The sequence below is a fragment of the Aotus nancymaae genome, unplaced genomic scaffold, assembly GCF_030222135.1.
Source record: "Aotus nancymaae isolate 86718 unplaced genomic scaffold, 86718_ANA_hifiasm-v0.15.2.pri h1tg000058l, whole genome shotgun sequence".
NCBI classification, from domain to species: Eukaryota; Metazoa; Chordata; class Mammalia; order Primates; family Aotidae; genus Aotus; species Aotus nancymaae.
Window position 1 is genome coordinate 51,716,305 of NW_026988472.1, and position 16,840 is coordinate 51,733,144.

The following is a 16,840-nucleotide window of genomic DNA, read 5'->3' on the forward strand; positions in this document are numbered from 1 at the left end:
CATAAGGAATTCATTCTTATTATAAAAAGCATGGAACTGGCAGGAGTGGTAGCTCACACCTGTAATCCCAGCACTTTGAGAAGCCAAGGCGGGTGGATCACTTGAGTCCAGGAGTTTAAAACCAGCCTCAACAGCATGGTAAAATCTCGTCTCTACAAAAAATGCAAAAAGTAGGCAGGCATGGTGGTGTGCGCCTATAGTCCCATCTACTCAGGAGGGCAGGGTGGGAGGACTGCTTAAGCCTGGGAGGTAGAGGTTGCAGTGAGCTGAGATTGCCCCACTGTACTCCAGCCAGGGCAACAGAGCAAGACCCTATTTCAAAAAAGAAAAAAAAAAAGGACATCATTTTAAAAATGTCGCCAGTAGTTTGCCCATCTGGACGTCATCACTGTCAAAATTGTGGATATTTGTGAAATTTTACTGAAACTTTCAGCCTACTCACTCTACTGTCCACCATAAATGATCAAATAGGCACATATGTTGTCTTCTAGTTTTTTATGGTTTCCTTTTAAGTGTTGTTTTATACTAAATATCAAATACTTGCAAAAGATGATCAAGGAATCAGGACTCACAATACCTTGGCCACCACACCCAACACCTTGGCTCACAGAATGTAGTCAGCACATCCACGCGCAGGTGCACCGCCTCCTGAATTCCATCCTGCTCACTCTGCTGTCCACCATAAATGATCTCCCCAATTTTTTTGGTATAATTCTCTAGCTTTTCTTTATAGTTTTACCCTCTATGAAAACAATGTAAAGTCAGAATGTTGACTAAGCATTGGACTTTATTATCCTTTCCGACCACCCTTTTCAAACACTTGGAGAGATCATCATACTCAAAAAAATAAAATATCTTCCAGCCACTTTCAAAACTGGCTTGACATTATGTCTGCTGTCCTCCCCACCTGAATATGTGGACAGACAGATTCCTCTGTGTCCCTAGGAAGCCTGCAGAGGGCAGAGGTTGGCTTCTTTTTCTCAGTGCTTTCCAGAGCTCCTTGGTGGTTTTCAGCTGAGCCCCTTCACAGGGGATGAAGGAGAGTGTTTATATTCTGCTGGGTGCCTGTAGTACTGTCCTGCTCCCAGAATGTCCAAGACCACAAAGGAATTCCATGCCAGCCTCCCTCTGATAGGCTGTATCTAATATAGGAAATGTGGATTGATCCCATTACTGCAACCCCTCCTGGCACTGCCCCTCTTCTGTGCACTAGACTCCCCAGGTGAGTCAGAACCTAGTTCACAATCCAATTTGACATTCTCAGAAGTAGGTCAGACACCCCTTCTCCATGTCTTCCAACTGTGAGGAACATTTCAAAGCATTGTGAGGATCTCCTTGAAGCTCACTCATTACGCATGGGACTAGTAATAACCCATTCTCACCTCCAAATGGTTGGGTTACTCACAGCATGGCCACAGATTTCTCCAAAGAAAACTCCTCACCAGTATTAGATTTGATCTAGTTGTTATATTCTCAAAGTCAGTGAAAACATTTAACAGTCTTGAAGTAAGTTTTAGAGTCCTCCAGTACATTCTCAGCATTTCCCATTGAAAGCTTACCATATGCAATTTTGCTCCCACACTTACCTTGGTAACCGATATGGGCACCTCAGCTGATATTTCTAGATTTTTCAGTTTCTGCCAATCTGCTGAGTATAAAATGATTATCTGTGTCTCATTTTTCTGATAATTAATGAGATTCAACACCTTTCCATATGATTTTGTGTTTCCTCTTTTATAAAGTATTCATTCAAGTATTTTCTTCATTTTTTCCTCTGTTGGGTGGCTTATCTTTTTTTAATATTGATTTATAGGAGTTTTTAATGTATTCTAGAGTCTGAGCCATGGTGAGTTACATATTGCAAATATCATTTATTTATGACTTAATTTTTTCTCTTTATGCTATATTTTTTTGACAAACTGAAATTTGTTGAATATAGTCAAGTTTGTGTCTCTTTTCATGTATAGCTTTTGATTATTTTTTTGTTTGGTTTAAGAAATGCTTTCCTACCCATGGGACATGAGATCGTACCCTAAATTGTCTTGTGAAGTGTTATAGCTTTGACTTTGGCATTTAAATTTTTCAGCCATCTGGATTTGATTTCTGTGTAGAGTGTGAGGTGTAGTTTCAGCTCTCTTTTTTTCCATATGCATAAATAATCACTTGTCCTAGTACCATTTATTTCATATTTTTCCACACATCAGAAAATCTCTTTCTTTTATACATGAAAATTAAGGGACTTAAGTCTGTTTTTCTGATCTCAATTCTTTTCATTGGTCAATGCGTCTGTTCTTGCCCCAAATGGCTCTTTATCTTTTGAATTGTGTAGTGTGTCTGTTCCAGTCCTAATTCTACATAGGTTTAACCACCAAAACTTTATATTAATTCTGAATATAGTAAGTTTTTCCATCTTCTTCTTTTTCTCAGAAGTATCTTGGTTATTTATAGCTCTTTGTTCTTTCATATACATTTTAGAATCAAATTTTCCCTAAAAATCTTTTTGTCATTTGACTGAAACTGCATTAAATCTATCTACAGATTGAATAGAGGAGTAGTGACTTCCTGAAAATGTTGTGCCTTCCTATTCAAGATCATGCTATAACTTGTCATTTGTTTTTACTTTGTTATTTTTCAATATTTCTATAATTTTTCAATAAAGTGTTTTTGAACCAATTTTATTCTATTCAGTACTAATTCTTTATATTTTTGCAGCTTTCATGAAAGCTATCTTCTAAAAATGTATATTCTAATTTTTGCCAGTATTATAGGTATACAAGTTTTTATCCAAGTATTATTTACAAGTACTTATGTTGTATCCACCAATCATCAAAAATCGTCATTAATTCTAATACTGTATCTAAATATTCTTTGAGGTTTGAGGTTTTTTTTAGGTAGGCAATGAATAAGCAGCAAATGATAACAGCTTTTTTCTTTGTAATATTTATATATTTTATTGTTTTCTTATTTTATTGAGGTATACTTCCCCCAATATGAAGCTTGATATTATTAAATATTATATGTTATATAATATAATCTTACTAACTTGATGTTAAGTAGGAAAACTTTTCACAATTAAATATGAATTTTCAATTAAGTTTCTTAAACTAGATATTTATCAGAATAAGGGAGTTACTTTCTATTCCTAATTTGCTAAGAATCTGTAAAAAAAAAATCAGGAATATACAGCGATCTTATCAAATGGTTTTTCTTCATCTGTTAAAATGATCAGGCCAGGCACGGTGGCTCATGCCTGTAATCCCAGCACTTTGGGAGGCCAAGGTGGGCACATCATGAGGTCAGGAGATAGAGTCCATCCTGGCCAACATAGTGAAACCCCATCTCTACTAAAAAGATACAAAAAAAAAAAAATTAGCCGGGCATGGTGGTGCGCACCTGTAGTCCCAGCTACTCAGGAAGCTGAAGCAGGGGAATCGCCTGAACCCAAGAGGTGGAGGTGGCAGTGAACCAAGATCACACCACTGTACTCCAACCTGGCGACAGAGCAAGATTCCAACTCAAAAAAAAAAAAAATTATAGGTTTTTCTGTAGTGATTAATGAGTTGGTCTTTCTAATTTTTTTCTATTTTATTTATATTTGGTTCTATTTATATTTATTTTGTATTTATATTACACAAATTTATTTGTTTCTATTTATATTTGTTTTTATATTTAATAAAAATGTCTTTCCTTGGATGATTTGATTACTAAAGTTAGCTAGTCCCATAAAATGAATTGGAGTAAATTTCTTATTCTTTCACTCTTGGAGTAGTTACATTGGTTTGGTATTATTTGTGGATTGTTTGTGAGAATTAGCATATAAAACCAACCAAGCCTAGATTTTTCTTTGGTAGAAATATTTTTAAACCACTGACTCAGTTTATGTTTGTTTGTTTTTTGTTTGTTTTTTTAGTTTATCTGTTTCTTTTTGAGTCAGTTATATTTTTCTAGGATTTTGAACATTTAAGTTTTCAAGTTTGTTGGTGTAGAGCTGTCAAGGCTATCATTTTGAGCTCTGTAGTACTTATATTTATGGGTTTTACAAATTCCAGTAATGTGTTTTTTTCCCTCTCTTTTTTTCTCTCTCTCGCTCTTGCTGTCTTTTTTTTTTAAATCTCACTTCTATTCAGTCTTGCTAGAGGTCTTGCAGTCTTCATACTTTATTCTTTCTACTTTACAGAGGCTTAATCTGTTGTTCCTTCCCTAGCTCCCTGTGTGGTGGATACACAATGTCTTTATTTCTACCCTATTTTCACTTCTACTCTCCACATTTAAGGCTTTAAATTTTCCACTAGGTACTGCCCTATTGGTATTCTCTTTTTTTAATATTTAATACAATTATTGTTTACACGTATTTTCAGTTTCCATTACAATTTTTTTTTTGGTCGTTGAGTTTTTTTTATTTTTATAGGTTATTGGAGAACAGGTGGTATTTGGTTACATAAGTTCTTTAGTCATGTTTTGTGAGATTTTGGTGTATCCATCACCCGAGCAGTATACACTGCACCCTATTTGTAGTGGAGAACCTTGAGTTTTTAAAATGCGCATTTTAAAATTTCTATATGGGGGTTTTCTAGTCATCTCTCCCTTCTTGATTTCTAATCTAATGCATATGGGAAAAATGTGACTTATATACACCAACCTGATGAAATTTATTGAAAACCTGCTTTATGATCTAATAAGTGGTCAATTTTTATTACTACTTTATGTACTACATTGTATTGAAAGAATGTATTTTTTCTTTGCAGGCTGCAATGTTGTGATAGTAACTTGAGATGTTTCTTCTTACATTTCCTGTTTTTAAATTTCCACCATGTAGGGAAGCTATTAAATTGCTGAGTAATGTTCAAAAATTCAAACATTTTTTATAGAGTGTTTTGTATATGTTTGCCTTAGTGTTTAGAGGGGGAGAGAGAAGTACTCACATGATTGTTTAGTTATTGTTGTGTGAAATGCTGCAAAGCACAGTGTACGATGAGGGAGGTTGCCTGAGATCAGGTACTATGACGATTCCTTGGTGCTTATCACTCGCTGTACCCAGAAGTCTGGACACAGAAATAGAGAAAAGTCACCCAGGTACGTGGAGGATCATCAAAAAAAAGTTCAAATACAGAGCCTGTCCCTCTACCATACTTAGTCTTTGATCCTCATTCCCCACCCTATCCCCACCAGTTCCCAGCCTCTCTTCCCTCCTCTCCCTTTCTCCCACTTATCCATCTGTCTGCTTTTTGGTTCTTTGCCATAGTAATCATCTTTCTCTGAAAACATATTCTTGGGCACTCAGGACAAAACTCCACAACTCTGTGGGTGATCTGTTCATCAGAGACTCTAATACCACTAACACTGAATAAATTCATTTTTCCAACCCCAAAGTTACATGGTTAATCAAATTTTATTCTTAATTGTGAATTTGCATAAATATCAAATAATTGTTTTAGTAATTAGCATGTGCTCTCGATTATTCTAATGAAAACCATCGCCCAAAGTGAGGTCCAAACTGAGGTTACTTTCATTATGTTCGATACTACATTCATACTGCAATTGTTGGAAGTTATATGAGGCTGTTTTTTGTGGGGTTTTTTGTTTGTTTGTTTGTTTTTTTGGTTAGAGAAAGACTAAAGTCTCATATTGTACTGACATTCAATCACCCTGTTTATTTTTATCGTGAAGCTCCTCATCCCTATCCCCTACTTGGTACTTGTGTGGTGGTGTATTTGGATAAGAGTAGTACTTTGCTGGTATCAGTCTTCATCTTGTTAGTTTCAGTCCATTGATCTAGCCCAGCAAGTCTCTTTTGGAGCTTGTTTCTTCATTTCTCTTTTCTATTCCTCATTTCTTTTGGTCTCAATTGTGTCATACAAGGCATTATTATCTCATCATCCCAGCTTCCTCAAATTGGCATCCCTGATTGCCACACCATTCTTTTGCTCATCCAAATCATTAGCTAAAATGGCCAACAGGAGACAGCCAGAGAGGGATCGTGAGAAACACCACTCCAGGTGGACATCCATCTCTTCATCCTCAGTGTCAATACTTGTAAGCTGATCTTAAATTGTATCTTCACCAGGTCCACAAGACTATGATGAAAAATCTTGTCAATTATTTTAGCTCCAAAGGAGATATGATCCTTCTAGTCTACTTCATTTCTTGTACTTATCAGTCCAGTGAAATGAGTTTAGTCTGGCATGACTTATTCACAATGAGCCCATTGTGACTCTGCGTCACCTCCACTTTCTGATTTAAGTACTCACCAATGATCTTTTAAAATAATCCATTTTCAAAGCATCCTCAGGGATGATATTAAGCTCATGTTCTCTCAAAGCTAAATTGCTTTCTCAGCAATCTCACATAACTTCTAATCCCCAAACCCAGTGTCCTCTCTCAACTCCCTCTGCCTGATTTCTCTGTGGCAGACATTTGACACTGCCAAACACCCCATATTTATTGCTCTCACATTTGTGCCATTCACGTTCTTCTAATATTTAAAATATCAGAGCATTTGTTCATTTTAATTTTCAGTTTTCTGGATGCAAATCTGTATTATTTTATAAATGATTTCTCAACATTACCAATGATAACTCCAGGAAAATTGTAAGCTTTTCACAAATTTAAGAAGCAGCTTATTCAGGCTACAGAATATTTCTTTCACAACTTGGTTCTCTTGTAACTTCCTCATAGTTTTAGGTTTTTAATGTTCTTCTATATTTTAACTTCACAGTCAGCTCTCTCCAGGTTATTCTCAAAAAGAAGAAGCAGGAAAAAAAAAGTCCGGGAGATATTCTATCTTGCTGTAGAAAGCTAGTAAATGGTTTTTACGATTATATAGGTGATGGAACACCTAGAATTTACAGTACTCCCTATAGGATACCTTGATATTGTAAAGGACTAAGATTATTGATAGCTATTTTCATTTTATAATTAATTTGGCTAGTAGTCTATAGAGTATATAGAATTATAGTTACGAACAAATACACAACCCACCACTGCCTCCAAAACAAGTTATTAAACTCATCCAATTGTGGAATTTTCTGCTAAAAACTGTTGCATTTTGTTCATTTTTTTATGTTAGTACTTCCAAACCAGCAAAGGCAGAGGATGTCAAACCATTAGGTAAAAGAATTATGGGAGGGGCGGGGTGTGGTGGCTCATGCCTGTAATCCCAGCAGTTTGGGAGGCTAAGGTGGGTGGATCATTTGAGGTCAGAAGTTCAAGACCAGCCTGGCCAACATGGTGAAACCCCATCTCTACTAAAAATACAAAAAATTAGCTAGGCGTGGTGGTGGGTGCCTGTATTCCCAGCTAGTTGGAAGGCTGAGGCAGAAGAATCCCTTGAACATGGGAGGTAGAGGTTGCAATGAGCAGAGATTGCCCCATTGCACTCTAGCCTGTGCAGCAAGAGCAAAACTGCATCTCAAAACAAAATTATATATATATGAGGAAAAAATTGAAAATGACACTACTTTTTTATTCCAGTGAATTTGGGTAGGTTGTGAAAAGACCACAACCATTCCATAATTTTAGAAGCAAGGACTCAAAGGCATCTTGGTAGTGCAAAGGGGACCTGACAAGCTATGCACTGGAAGTTGGGAGGATCCCCTCACATGCCTAACTTCTCAGACAAGTGGTTATCTGAGCACAGTAGTTCCCACCTATTGTTTTACGCTGTGATTAGTGGCCTTTTGGGAGGAAAAACTCAGTGAAATCCACTATTTATTTCTCATACTCTTCCCTCTGTATTGCACAAAAGAATTAAAAACAGTGTCAGCTTCACCTAAAGAAACACAGATGTCTGCAAAAGGGGACCTGTGAAGTGCTCCAGGGCAGAGGAGAGGTAGTTAGATGCCTTTGGATGGGGAAAATGTTTTATATCCCACGTTCATTACCACCTACCTATTTGCCCATATGGATTAGCACTTAAGCCCTCAAATAACTAAACAGCAGTGTATACCTTTCCCCAGGAGTATTGTATTGGGAATCAGGAATGACTGTTAGTAGCTTGGCTTTGTGAGAAAGAAAAAAAGAGAACATCAAAAGATCAAAAAGACAGTGGTAGCTAGAAAGAACCAATGAGAACTGTTAACTCTCCAGGCCCTGAGCAAGAAAGGGCTTGGGAATAATCTTGAGAGAAGGACCTGTGAGCACCTCCCATATTTGGCTGATGCTATAAGAACCAAGATGAGGTCTTTTCTCCTTGTTCTTCTAGCTTTAATATTAACTCAAAGCCCCTTTTGATGCCTTTCGTATTTTTATTTTTTATTGTTTTTGAGAAGAGTCTTGCTCTGTAACCGAGGCTGGAGTGCACTGGCAGTATCTCCGCACACTGCAACCTTCTCCTCCCAGAATCGAGTGATCCTCCCACCTCATCCTCACAGGTAGTTGGAACTACAGGCATGCACCACCACACTTGGCTGATTTTTGCATTTTTTGTAGAGATGGGGTTTTGCCATGTTGCCCATTCTGTTCTCAAACTCCTGGACTCAAATGATCTTCTTGCCTTGGCATCCCAAAGTGCTGAGATTGCAGGTGTGAGCTACCATGCCCGGCCTCCTTTTGTATTTTTAAATCCATTACCTCATTCTGGGATTAAGACTTCCTGATATTTTTTTCTAGTTTTCTGCAAATACTTTGTATTTCTTGTTTGGCTATGCACTCTACCTTTTCTATTTGGTGCATGTACTTGTGATACCTAAGTTTATTTACAGGGCTTCTTTGTGGTCATGATAATTTCTGTTGAAATACCAGCCTTCTTGTATTCATTAGGATGATTTGCCATTGTACTGTCAAGTTTTCAGTTTTGAGAATTGCATGTTCATTCTCTGTTCTTGTTCCATGTATAAATGACTTTATTGTTATCTTGGGCTTTTTTTTAACTAAAAAAAAAAAAAGGAAAAGAAAAGCCATGCCTCTCTGTAACTGAGATTCCTCATAACATTCTCATAAGTCTATGCAAAGATTTCAGATTCCTTCACAGTTGTGTGCCCTTCCTGTCATTTCTTGTCACATCTTCTTCTTTTCCATATTTTGATTTTTTTTTATTGTATTTTCCCTTCTTTTTATGAGAGTACCAATTATACATACCTTGGATCCCCTATGCCATTATTTTGTCATCTCTAAGCACTTTTCTCCCAATAAGTTTTCTATTTTATAACATGACATTGCTCACAGTTAGGAAGGAGTTTCTGTGCCTCAAAAAAAAACTCTGTTATGTTTTTTTTGATAGGGTGAAAAAGTTAACTCTTTTCTGCTCAGTAAACCAGCCTTGCCAAGCAGCTGCCATTTATTATTTCTCTTCTGTAATGCCATGTTCAGAGCCTACATCTCACTATGTCTGAAAGTTTCCATGATCATTCCTGCTTTCCCTCATTCTTTCCAGCATTGTTCCCTTGCATCCTCACTTTGTCTTTCCAAGCAAAGTTTTGCCTTAGGGGTTTTGCCACCAACTCTGGAGAATATATCAGAGGTGTTCTCCCTCTCTTAGTATCTCCCCTTCACACTATTCAACTTTAATTTGCTTGACAATCTTTCTTTATACATTGTGCTTTAATATTTCTGTAGTTCTTCACCTCATCAAAGACAGACTTTTGTTTTGTTTTCTTTTATTTTGGAACAGGATCTTGCTTTGTCACTCAGGCTGGAATGCAGTAGTGCAAACATATAGCCTCTAACACCTGAGTTTAAGCAATCCTCCCACCTCAGCCTTTCAAGTAGCTGGACTACAGATGCATGCCACTATGCCCAGCTATTTTTTCTGTTTTATGAAGAGACAGGGTCTCACTGTGTTCCCAGGCTGGTGTCAAACACCTGGCCTCAAGTGGTCCTCCCACCTCAGCCTCCCAAAACACTGAGTTTATTGGCATTGGCCACTGTGCCTGGCCTGATTTTTTCCTTTTCTTCATTGTTTTCCATTGCTTTGGTCTGGAAACAGATATCTGTAACAAAGCTCATCAATATGGAAGACATTATTTTTGTAGGCTTAATTCTGATGGACTCAATAGCAGTTAAAATTCTGAAATGTAAAAGAAATCTAACATTTCAATTTATTCTGTCTTAATTGTCATACAACTTCATATGGATTTTGTATTGAATTTCAGTATTCTCCCTTAGATCCACATCCCATACTGGATATCCCACTCCATGAATATTGATTCCTCTAGAACATGTAGGGTGAGCTCAGTTCAATTGACTCAGTAAGAAAAATGGTGTTACACTCTGCTCCTTTGACACAAAAATACAGTAGTCCTCAGAGTGGAAGTAGCAACATAAATTTGAACATATTTATTTTTAACAATATTATAAGATTAACAATATTAGTATGGTTAACATCATTGCACATAATTCTATGTGGCTGTTTTCCCCCATTTTCAAAATGGGCTGTTATCAAATCCATGTATGAAGTCCATGTCAGTTTGCCTCTATCTGAATATAAAGAAGTGTATATCACATAATGTGTGTGGCTTTCCCAGAGTCTGAGAGGACTCTGGACTTCCTATTCTTCACTTTTCATGGCACTCTTCCTACACTCATGTTCTTCTTACATCCCACTGCCTTTCTTTAATATCCTCTCCTATATTTTCACAAACCCCAGGGATACCTCAGTGGAAATGAATAGGCTCAGCCTTGGTTGTGATTTACTTCCTATTTTTGTTACATTTTATATCTTATCTTCCTATAAGTAATAATACCAGAGAATTTTGGAGAAAGGAATAATTCTAGAGACCATCAACTCCAGCTCCCTTATTTCACAGACTTAAGTATTCATCCAATGTGCTGAGGGACATGCCCAGGTGTATTAGGCAGGGTTCTCTAGAGGGACAGGACTAATAGGATAGATGTATATATAAAGGGGAGTTTATTAAGGAGTATTGACTCACATGGTCACAAGGTGAGGTCCCACAATAGGCTGTCTGCAAGCCAAGAAGCAAGGAAGCCAGTCCGACTCCCAACACCTCAAAAGTAGAGAAGTTGTCAGTGCAGCCTTCAGTCTGTGGCTGAAGGCCTGAGAGCCCCTGACAGACCCACTGGTGTAGATCCAAGGGTTCAAAAGCTGAATAATTTGCAGTCTGATGTTTGAAGGCTGGAAGCATCCAGCATGGGAGAAAGTTAGAGACCAGAAGACTCAGCCAGTCTAGTTTTCCCATGTTCCTTTACCTGCTTTTATCCTAAGCCGCGTTGGCAGCTTATTAGATGGTGCCCACCCAGATTGAGGGTAGGTCTACCTCTCTTGGTCCACTGACTCAAATGTTAATTTCCTTTGGCAACACCCTCACAGACACACCCAGGACCAGTACTTTGCATCCTTCAATCCAATCAAGTTGACACTCAATATTAACCATCACAAAAGGTTCTCACGCTGTTGAGTGATGGAGTTTATTTCCCAGAGATCAAGTCTCATATTCTTCCTACACCCCACTGCCTTTGACTCATTCCGCCTGAGGTCAAAGAATATTAAGACACCCTAAAAATGCTCCTTTATGAACACTGCCCATGTTCAGAATGTAGTTCTATTTTGAACTTGAACATCAGCTGAGTAGACAAGTACATCCGATGCAACCGCAATCATGTCCTTGGAAATTTATAGCATTGCTTTCAAGCTCAACAACTTGTTGGCAGCTACCCAAACTTCAGTTTTGTCTCTAAGTAAAAATAAAATAGAATATATGTCATTAGCGTAACTATAACATTTAGACAAACTCAGAAACATTTAGACCTCATGCATCTGGATAATTAATTATATAATTTTTCCTTACACATAGATGACCTTTCCTTATGTCTATTGCAGTCTCAAATTCCACTCCTCTCAGAAGATAATATAAGCCAAATATTTTCACTTTGTCACTCACTTTTTTAATTTTCTTTTTTTCTTCTTTTTTCTTTTTTTGGATTTTTTTGTCACTCACTTTTCTCTATTCTAAATGATTCTCCTTAAGTTATCAAATAAATGGGGAAAATAATGAGCTTTAGCAGGTTATCTAAGTGGTTTATTTTTATTTTTATTTTTTGAGACAAGGTCTTACTCTCTCACTAGGCTGGAGTGCAGTGGTGCAATCATAGCTCACAGTAGCCTCAACCTCCTGGACTCAAGTGATCCTCCTGCCTCAGCCTCCCAAGCAGCTGGAAAAATAGACACATGCCACCATGCCCAGCTAACTTTAAATTTTTTTTTTATAAAGACAGGGTTTCACTCTGTTGCCCAGACTGGTTTTGAACTCCTAGGCGCAAGCAAAATTTTTTTAAAATTTTTTTAAAAGATGTCAAAGAAATAAGAATAATGGACCTTAGCAGGTTATGTAAACACTTGACTTTGGTGATCACAAACAAGGCATTTACTTGCAAAGTAGGCAAGAAAAAAATCTTAAAAGCAGACTCAAGTGCAAGTGATTGAGGTACAAACATAGTATGTTTGTATTTGAGTGGTCGGCTGGAGAGTAATGGTAAAAATGCACACAACCTCATCTGTGGGCGGGCAGGTAGAGGAGAATTTGCTTGGGGCAAGCATCCTGGCAAGCTAGGTATTGCAAAAGCATAATGTCAAAAATTTGAGGCAATTCCACAAACCCACACCTAAACAAAAGCCTAACCTGGGAAGTGCAAGCATGCTCTCGTGGGAATGAAACAAGTGACAGAAGCAACTATCAGTACCCTTGTGCCCAGTGCAGAGAGGCAAGACACCTGCCAATAGGTGCTTTCCATCTGGAGTCACCCAAAACCGGGATTCAGTAATAAGTAAAGGAGATTTATATTCTGACATTCTTTATATGCAGTGTCCACTAGCCTGGCACTGCCTCACACACCCTCTCTCCTACCTGCTGGCTCTCCCTCTTTTGGAGGGTAGCAATTCCCAGTTTTCTGACTTCATGCCTTTAATTGGGGAAGCTCTCTCTGCAGTTCCCTGCCCATGCGGCATTGGCATTTCCAGCGAGATGCCTTCCCTCTCTGCCTACCCTGTCCCCAGCTCCTGAGGCAAGATCCAGTTGCTACCACTCGTCTCTGCAGCCTGGACAGCTCCTCTCTCATTCTGCTGAAGGCATTGGAGGCAGTTAGAAGGGGAAAGGGAAAGAAGAGTCCAGCCAAAAAGATTGTTTTTTGGACAGGAGAGGTGAATGAGGAAACTGGAACTTAATTTTCTGTTGATTCCTCTTTTTTAGAACTTTCTATTCTTTGGGGAAGTTGGTTCAAATAAGTGAATTTTTCTTAATTAGAGGCTACCCTGGGAATCCTAAGAAAAGACATGGCCCTTGATTTTGATGTGCCTCTACACCTTTGGTATAGAAGGGCAAGTAAACAGATGTGTTCAATGGAGGGATTTTACATGACAAACAACAGTACACACAGGCAGCCCAGAGCTGAGCGTCTGATGCAGTCGGGTTAGGGAGGGGCTCTTGAAGAAGCAACTGCTCAAGATGACTCCTGGAAGGGGCTCAGGATTTAGACTCCTGCCTAAGCATTTATCAGGAAGTCAGGAGATAACAGCATGTGTGTGTGTTTGTGTGTGTGTGTGTGTGTGTGTGTGTGTGTGTATGCGCATGCATCTGCACATGTGAACCTAGAGCATGTGAACCTAGGATGTGTGAATGTAGGGCTTAGGAGGAGAGCTCCTGTTGGCTTGGAGTTAGTAGATTATAAGGTGCAAGGTTGGGACAGAAGGAAGTAATGCCAAAGAGGTGAGAAAGGACTAAGACACCAAAGTCCTCCTTCCCCCACTTTCCCTGAGTCCTGGAGGAAGTGAGGAGGCTTTTCTGCTAGCTCCGAAGACAACCACCACTAAAGGTGAGCAGCTTCTCCTTGTCAGTGCTCTACCTTATGTCAACTGCCTAAACAATCTCTATTTCAACCTATGACTTTTATTTTCTTAGTTCATGTCTTTTATTAATTCATACACAATTACTCTTCTATTTTGTTGAAGCAGTAAGACAATATTTGCCACTATAATGCCTGTCAAAGTGGCTAGCCATAAAAACTCCTGCAGCACATTCAAATAAAAGGCACTTCCTATGAAGGCAACCAATTTTGCCATTGTCATGCCCCTTGGAGTATTTCAGGACAGCTAGCTTAACCTTCTTTCTGTAATGCATATTCCTTTTGGCAGTGGTGTAAGACTTCTTCATTTTCTTAGCACCACCATGAAATCTCAACACATGATAAAGAGTGGACTCCTCTTGAATGTTGTAGTCATACAAAGTATGTCCATCTTCCAGTTGCTTGACAGCAAAGATTAGTCTTTGCTGGTCAGGAGGAATTCTTTCCTTATCCTGGGTCCTGGCCACTACATTTTCTATTGTATCCGACGGTTCAATGTTGAGAAGGATGGTCGTCTCCATTTTTACAAAACTCTGCATTTTTCAAAATCCAACAAATATTTATTGCACTCCCACTCTGAGGCAGGTCCTGTAATATTTGCTAGGAATACAAGGACCGTTAAAACTAGGTGGGTCCCTACCTTAGTGGTTAATTAAATAATTACACAAATGAATGCAAATTTACAACTCTTTTAAGTGCAGTGAAGGATATAGATACATGAATATGTATACATTTATGCATACAAATATATATGCATGTATATGTATCTTATAAGGGAATTTGACTCTGTGTTGTGGGAGATATGGTTCATTTGAAGAAGCCCAGATATTTCAGATATTTTGAAAGTGTTAACTAAGAGTTAACTAGGGAATGCTTGGGTATGTGTGTGGCAGGCCAGGTCTCACTAACAGCTGAACATGCAGACTTCCTTAACAACTGTTTAAGTACTGACTGAGTGGTGAAGTTAAATATTAAAAGCTGAGAGAGCCAGCGCCCTTATACAAAGGCTGGGATGTAACAAAAGCCCACCAAGAGTTTTGCCCGGGCCTCTGCTGGGCCTTGAAGCATGACAAGATAATGAAGGAATTCTCAACAGGACCCATTTAAGATTACACAAGTTTTACTGGGGATCTGAAGAAACTCCCCAGGCCTCCACAAACAAGTTTATAGGGGGCTTGAAGGAACTCCCCAAACCTCCATGCTTTAGCGGGAGACAAGATAAGGGTAATCACCCCAGCACCTGAACCCATTTAGATTAAGTAAATTTACTGAGGCTCCAGAGGAAGTCTCCAGGACTCAGACCCTAGTTATGGATTAGAAGAAGTTAATCACATGTATCTTTAGATGAATGCACACTTACACGTAGACATATAGCTTAGAAGGCATATAAGCTCTGGAAAAGTTCGTAATTTTGAGTTGGCCTATTGATAATTTCCAGGCCTTCTCCCTATACCAGCTTACAGAAATAAGAACTCTCTTCTCTCCCAGTTCATCTCCATCTCGTTATTGGGCCATGAGAATAAGCAGCCTGACCATTGGTTTGGTCTGGGAACATGTGTGTTTAGTGGCTGGGGAGAGAGCCCGGCCTCTTAGAGCACCTTGAGGAAAGCCAGCAAGCCAAGGGAAGAGTGGGAGCTCCAAAAGAGATGAGACTGGAGGAGCCTGGCCTTGCTGGTTTTCAAAAAATCAGGTGCACAGTTTTGGTCTTTGAAAATCTGCCTTTTAGTGGTGGTTCCACTGCAAATGGCAGATCAAAAAGGAAGAACACTCTGCAGACTCACGAGGTTTCCCTAGGACTTTTTTCCCCCTCTTCCTGCATTGCAGCCTTATTTTTAATAAAAATGCCACTGAGAAACTGTATAGAATTGACTTTGAAATGAGAATATGGGTGTTTTCAATGGCATGACTTTGGGAAAATAACACATGGGAACCTCAGTTTTCTCAAAATTAGAATAGCACGTTAAAATATTTAGAGGGCTCCCTTCTCTTGGAAAATCCACAGGTGAGTGAAATGCTGAAAGTTTGCTTTTGGTTTCTCTTCTCTTTTCATGTGCTTGTGTTGTAGCTGGACACTGAGGACCTAGGGAGTTCCTGGGGTGTCCTCCGAAGCCTCTGCCCGGTTTGCTGTAGGCTCCAGGCCTCTCCCTTCCTTCAAGTTTCAGCCAGAGCAGCCTTGCTTTTGTCCGTTTTACAAATTGGAGAGTCCTAGCAGCACATCTTTTGTACAGATGGATCCTTTTCATAAATAATTAGAAGCAACATTCAGTTGATTTACAGAGGCATGCTTTGGGAGGTGGATAAAAAGATAAGAATCTTCCAGTGCTATCCGATATAACTTTCTGCAGGATAGAAATGCTTTTTATCTGCATTGACTAATAACTGACCACTTTAAACATAGCTAGTGCAACTGAGGAAGTAAAGTTTTTATTTTATTAAAGTTTAAGTTAAATTTAAACAGCCACATGCGGCCAATGGCTACCCTATTGGACAGCACAGACTACAGCTACACATTTACAGCAGTGAACAGAAAGCTGGTGTTTTTTCTGAGGTGTGGACTGAAACAATGAGGTGACAATTCTGATTTCTTGTAGTCCTTGTCTTCCCAATAATCAGACACTAAAGATTCACTGTGTTATGTAAGGCCACTGTTTAACCAGTGGATCACTCACTCACTGATACGGTTTGGCTGTGTTCCCACCAAAATCTCATCTTGAATTCCCATGTGTTGTGGGAGGGACCCAATGGGAGATAACTGTATCATAGGGGCAGGTCTTTCCTGTGCTGTTCTCATGATAGTGAGTAAGTCTCACGAGACCTGATAATTATGTAAGAGGGAGTTTCCCTGCACAAGCTCTTTTCTCTTGTCTGCTGCCATGTAAGACGTAACTTTCACCTTCCACCATGATTGTAAGGCATCCCCAGCCATGTGGAACTATAAGTCCACTAAACCATTTTTTCTTCCCAGTGTCTCAGGTGTGTCTTTATCATCAGTGTGAAAGCAGACTAATACACTAACCCATCCATGTCCCTTATCCTGCCAAATAAA

At 38.8% G+C, this 16,840-nt stretch overlaps 2 protein-coding genes across 3 annotated transcripts in view; one reads left to right on the top strand and one right to left on the bottom strand.

Moving 5' to 3' along the window:
- The window catches only part of PUDP (pseudouridine 5'-phosphatase), a 343,821-nt gene that overhangs the window by 138,695 nt on the left and 188,286 nt on the right, over positions 1-16,840 (top strand). The gene's annotated exons all lie outside the window — the stretch shown is intronic.
- Positions 13,887-14,333, bottom strand: LOC135269961 (ubiquitin-like). The gene has a single exon (XM_064364638.1). It carries the CDS (start codon positions 14,331-14,333, stop codon positions 13,887-13,889), a length of 447 nt encoding a protein of 148 aa, XP_064220708.1.

Excerpts from the sequence above, each read along its gene's own strand:
- LOC135269961 (XM_064364638.1), bottom strand. The coding sequence starts at position 14,333 with ATGCAGAGTTTTGTAAAAATGGAGACGACCATCCTTCTCAACATTGAA.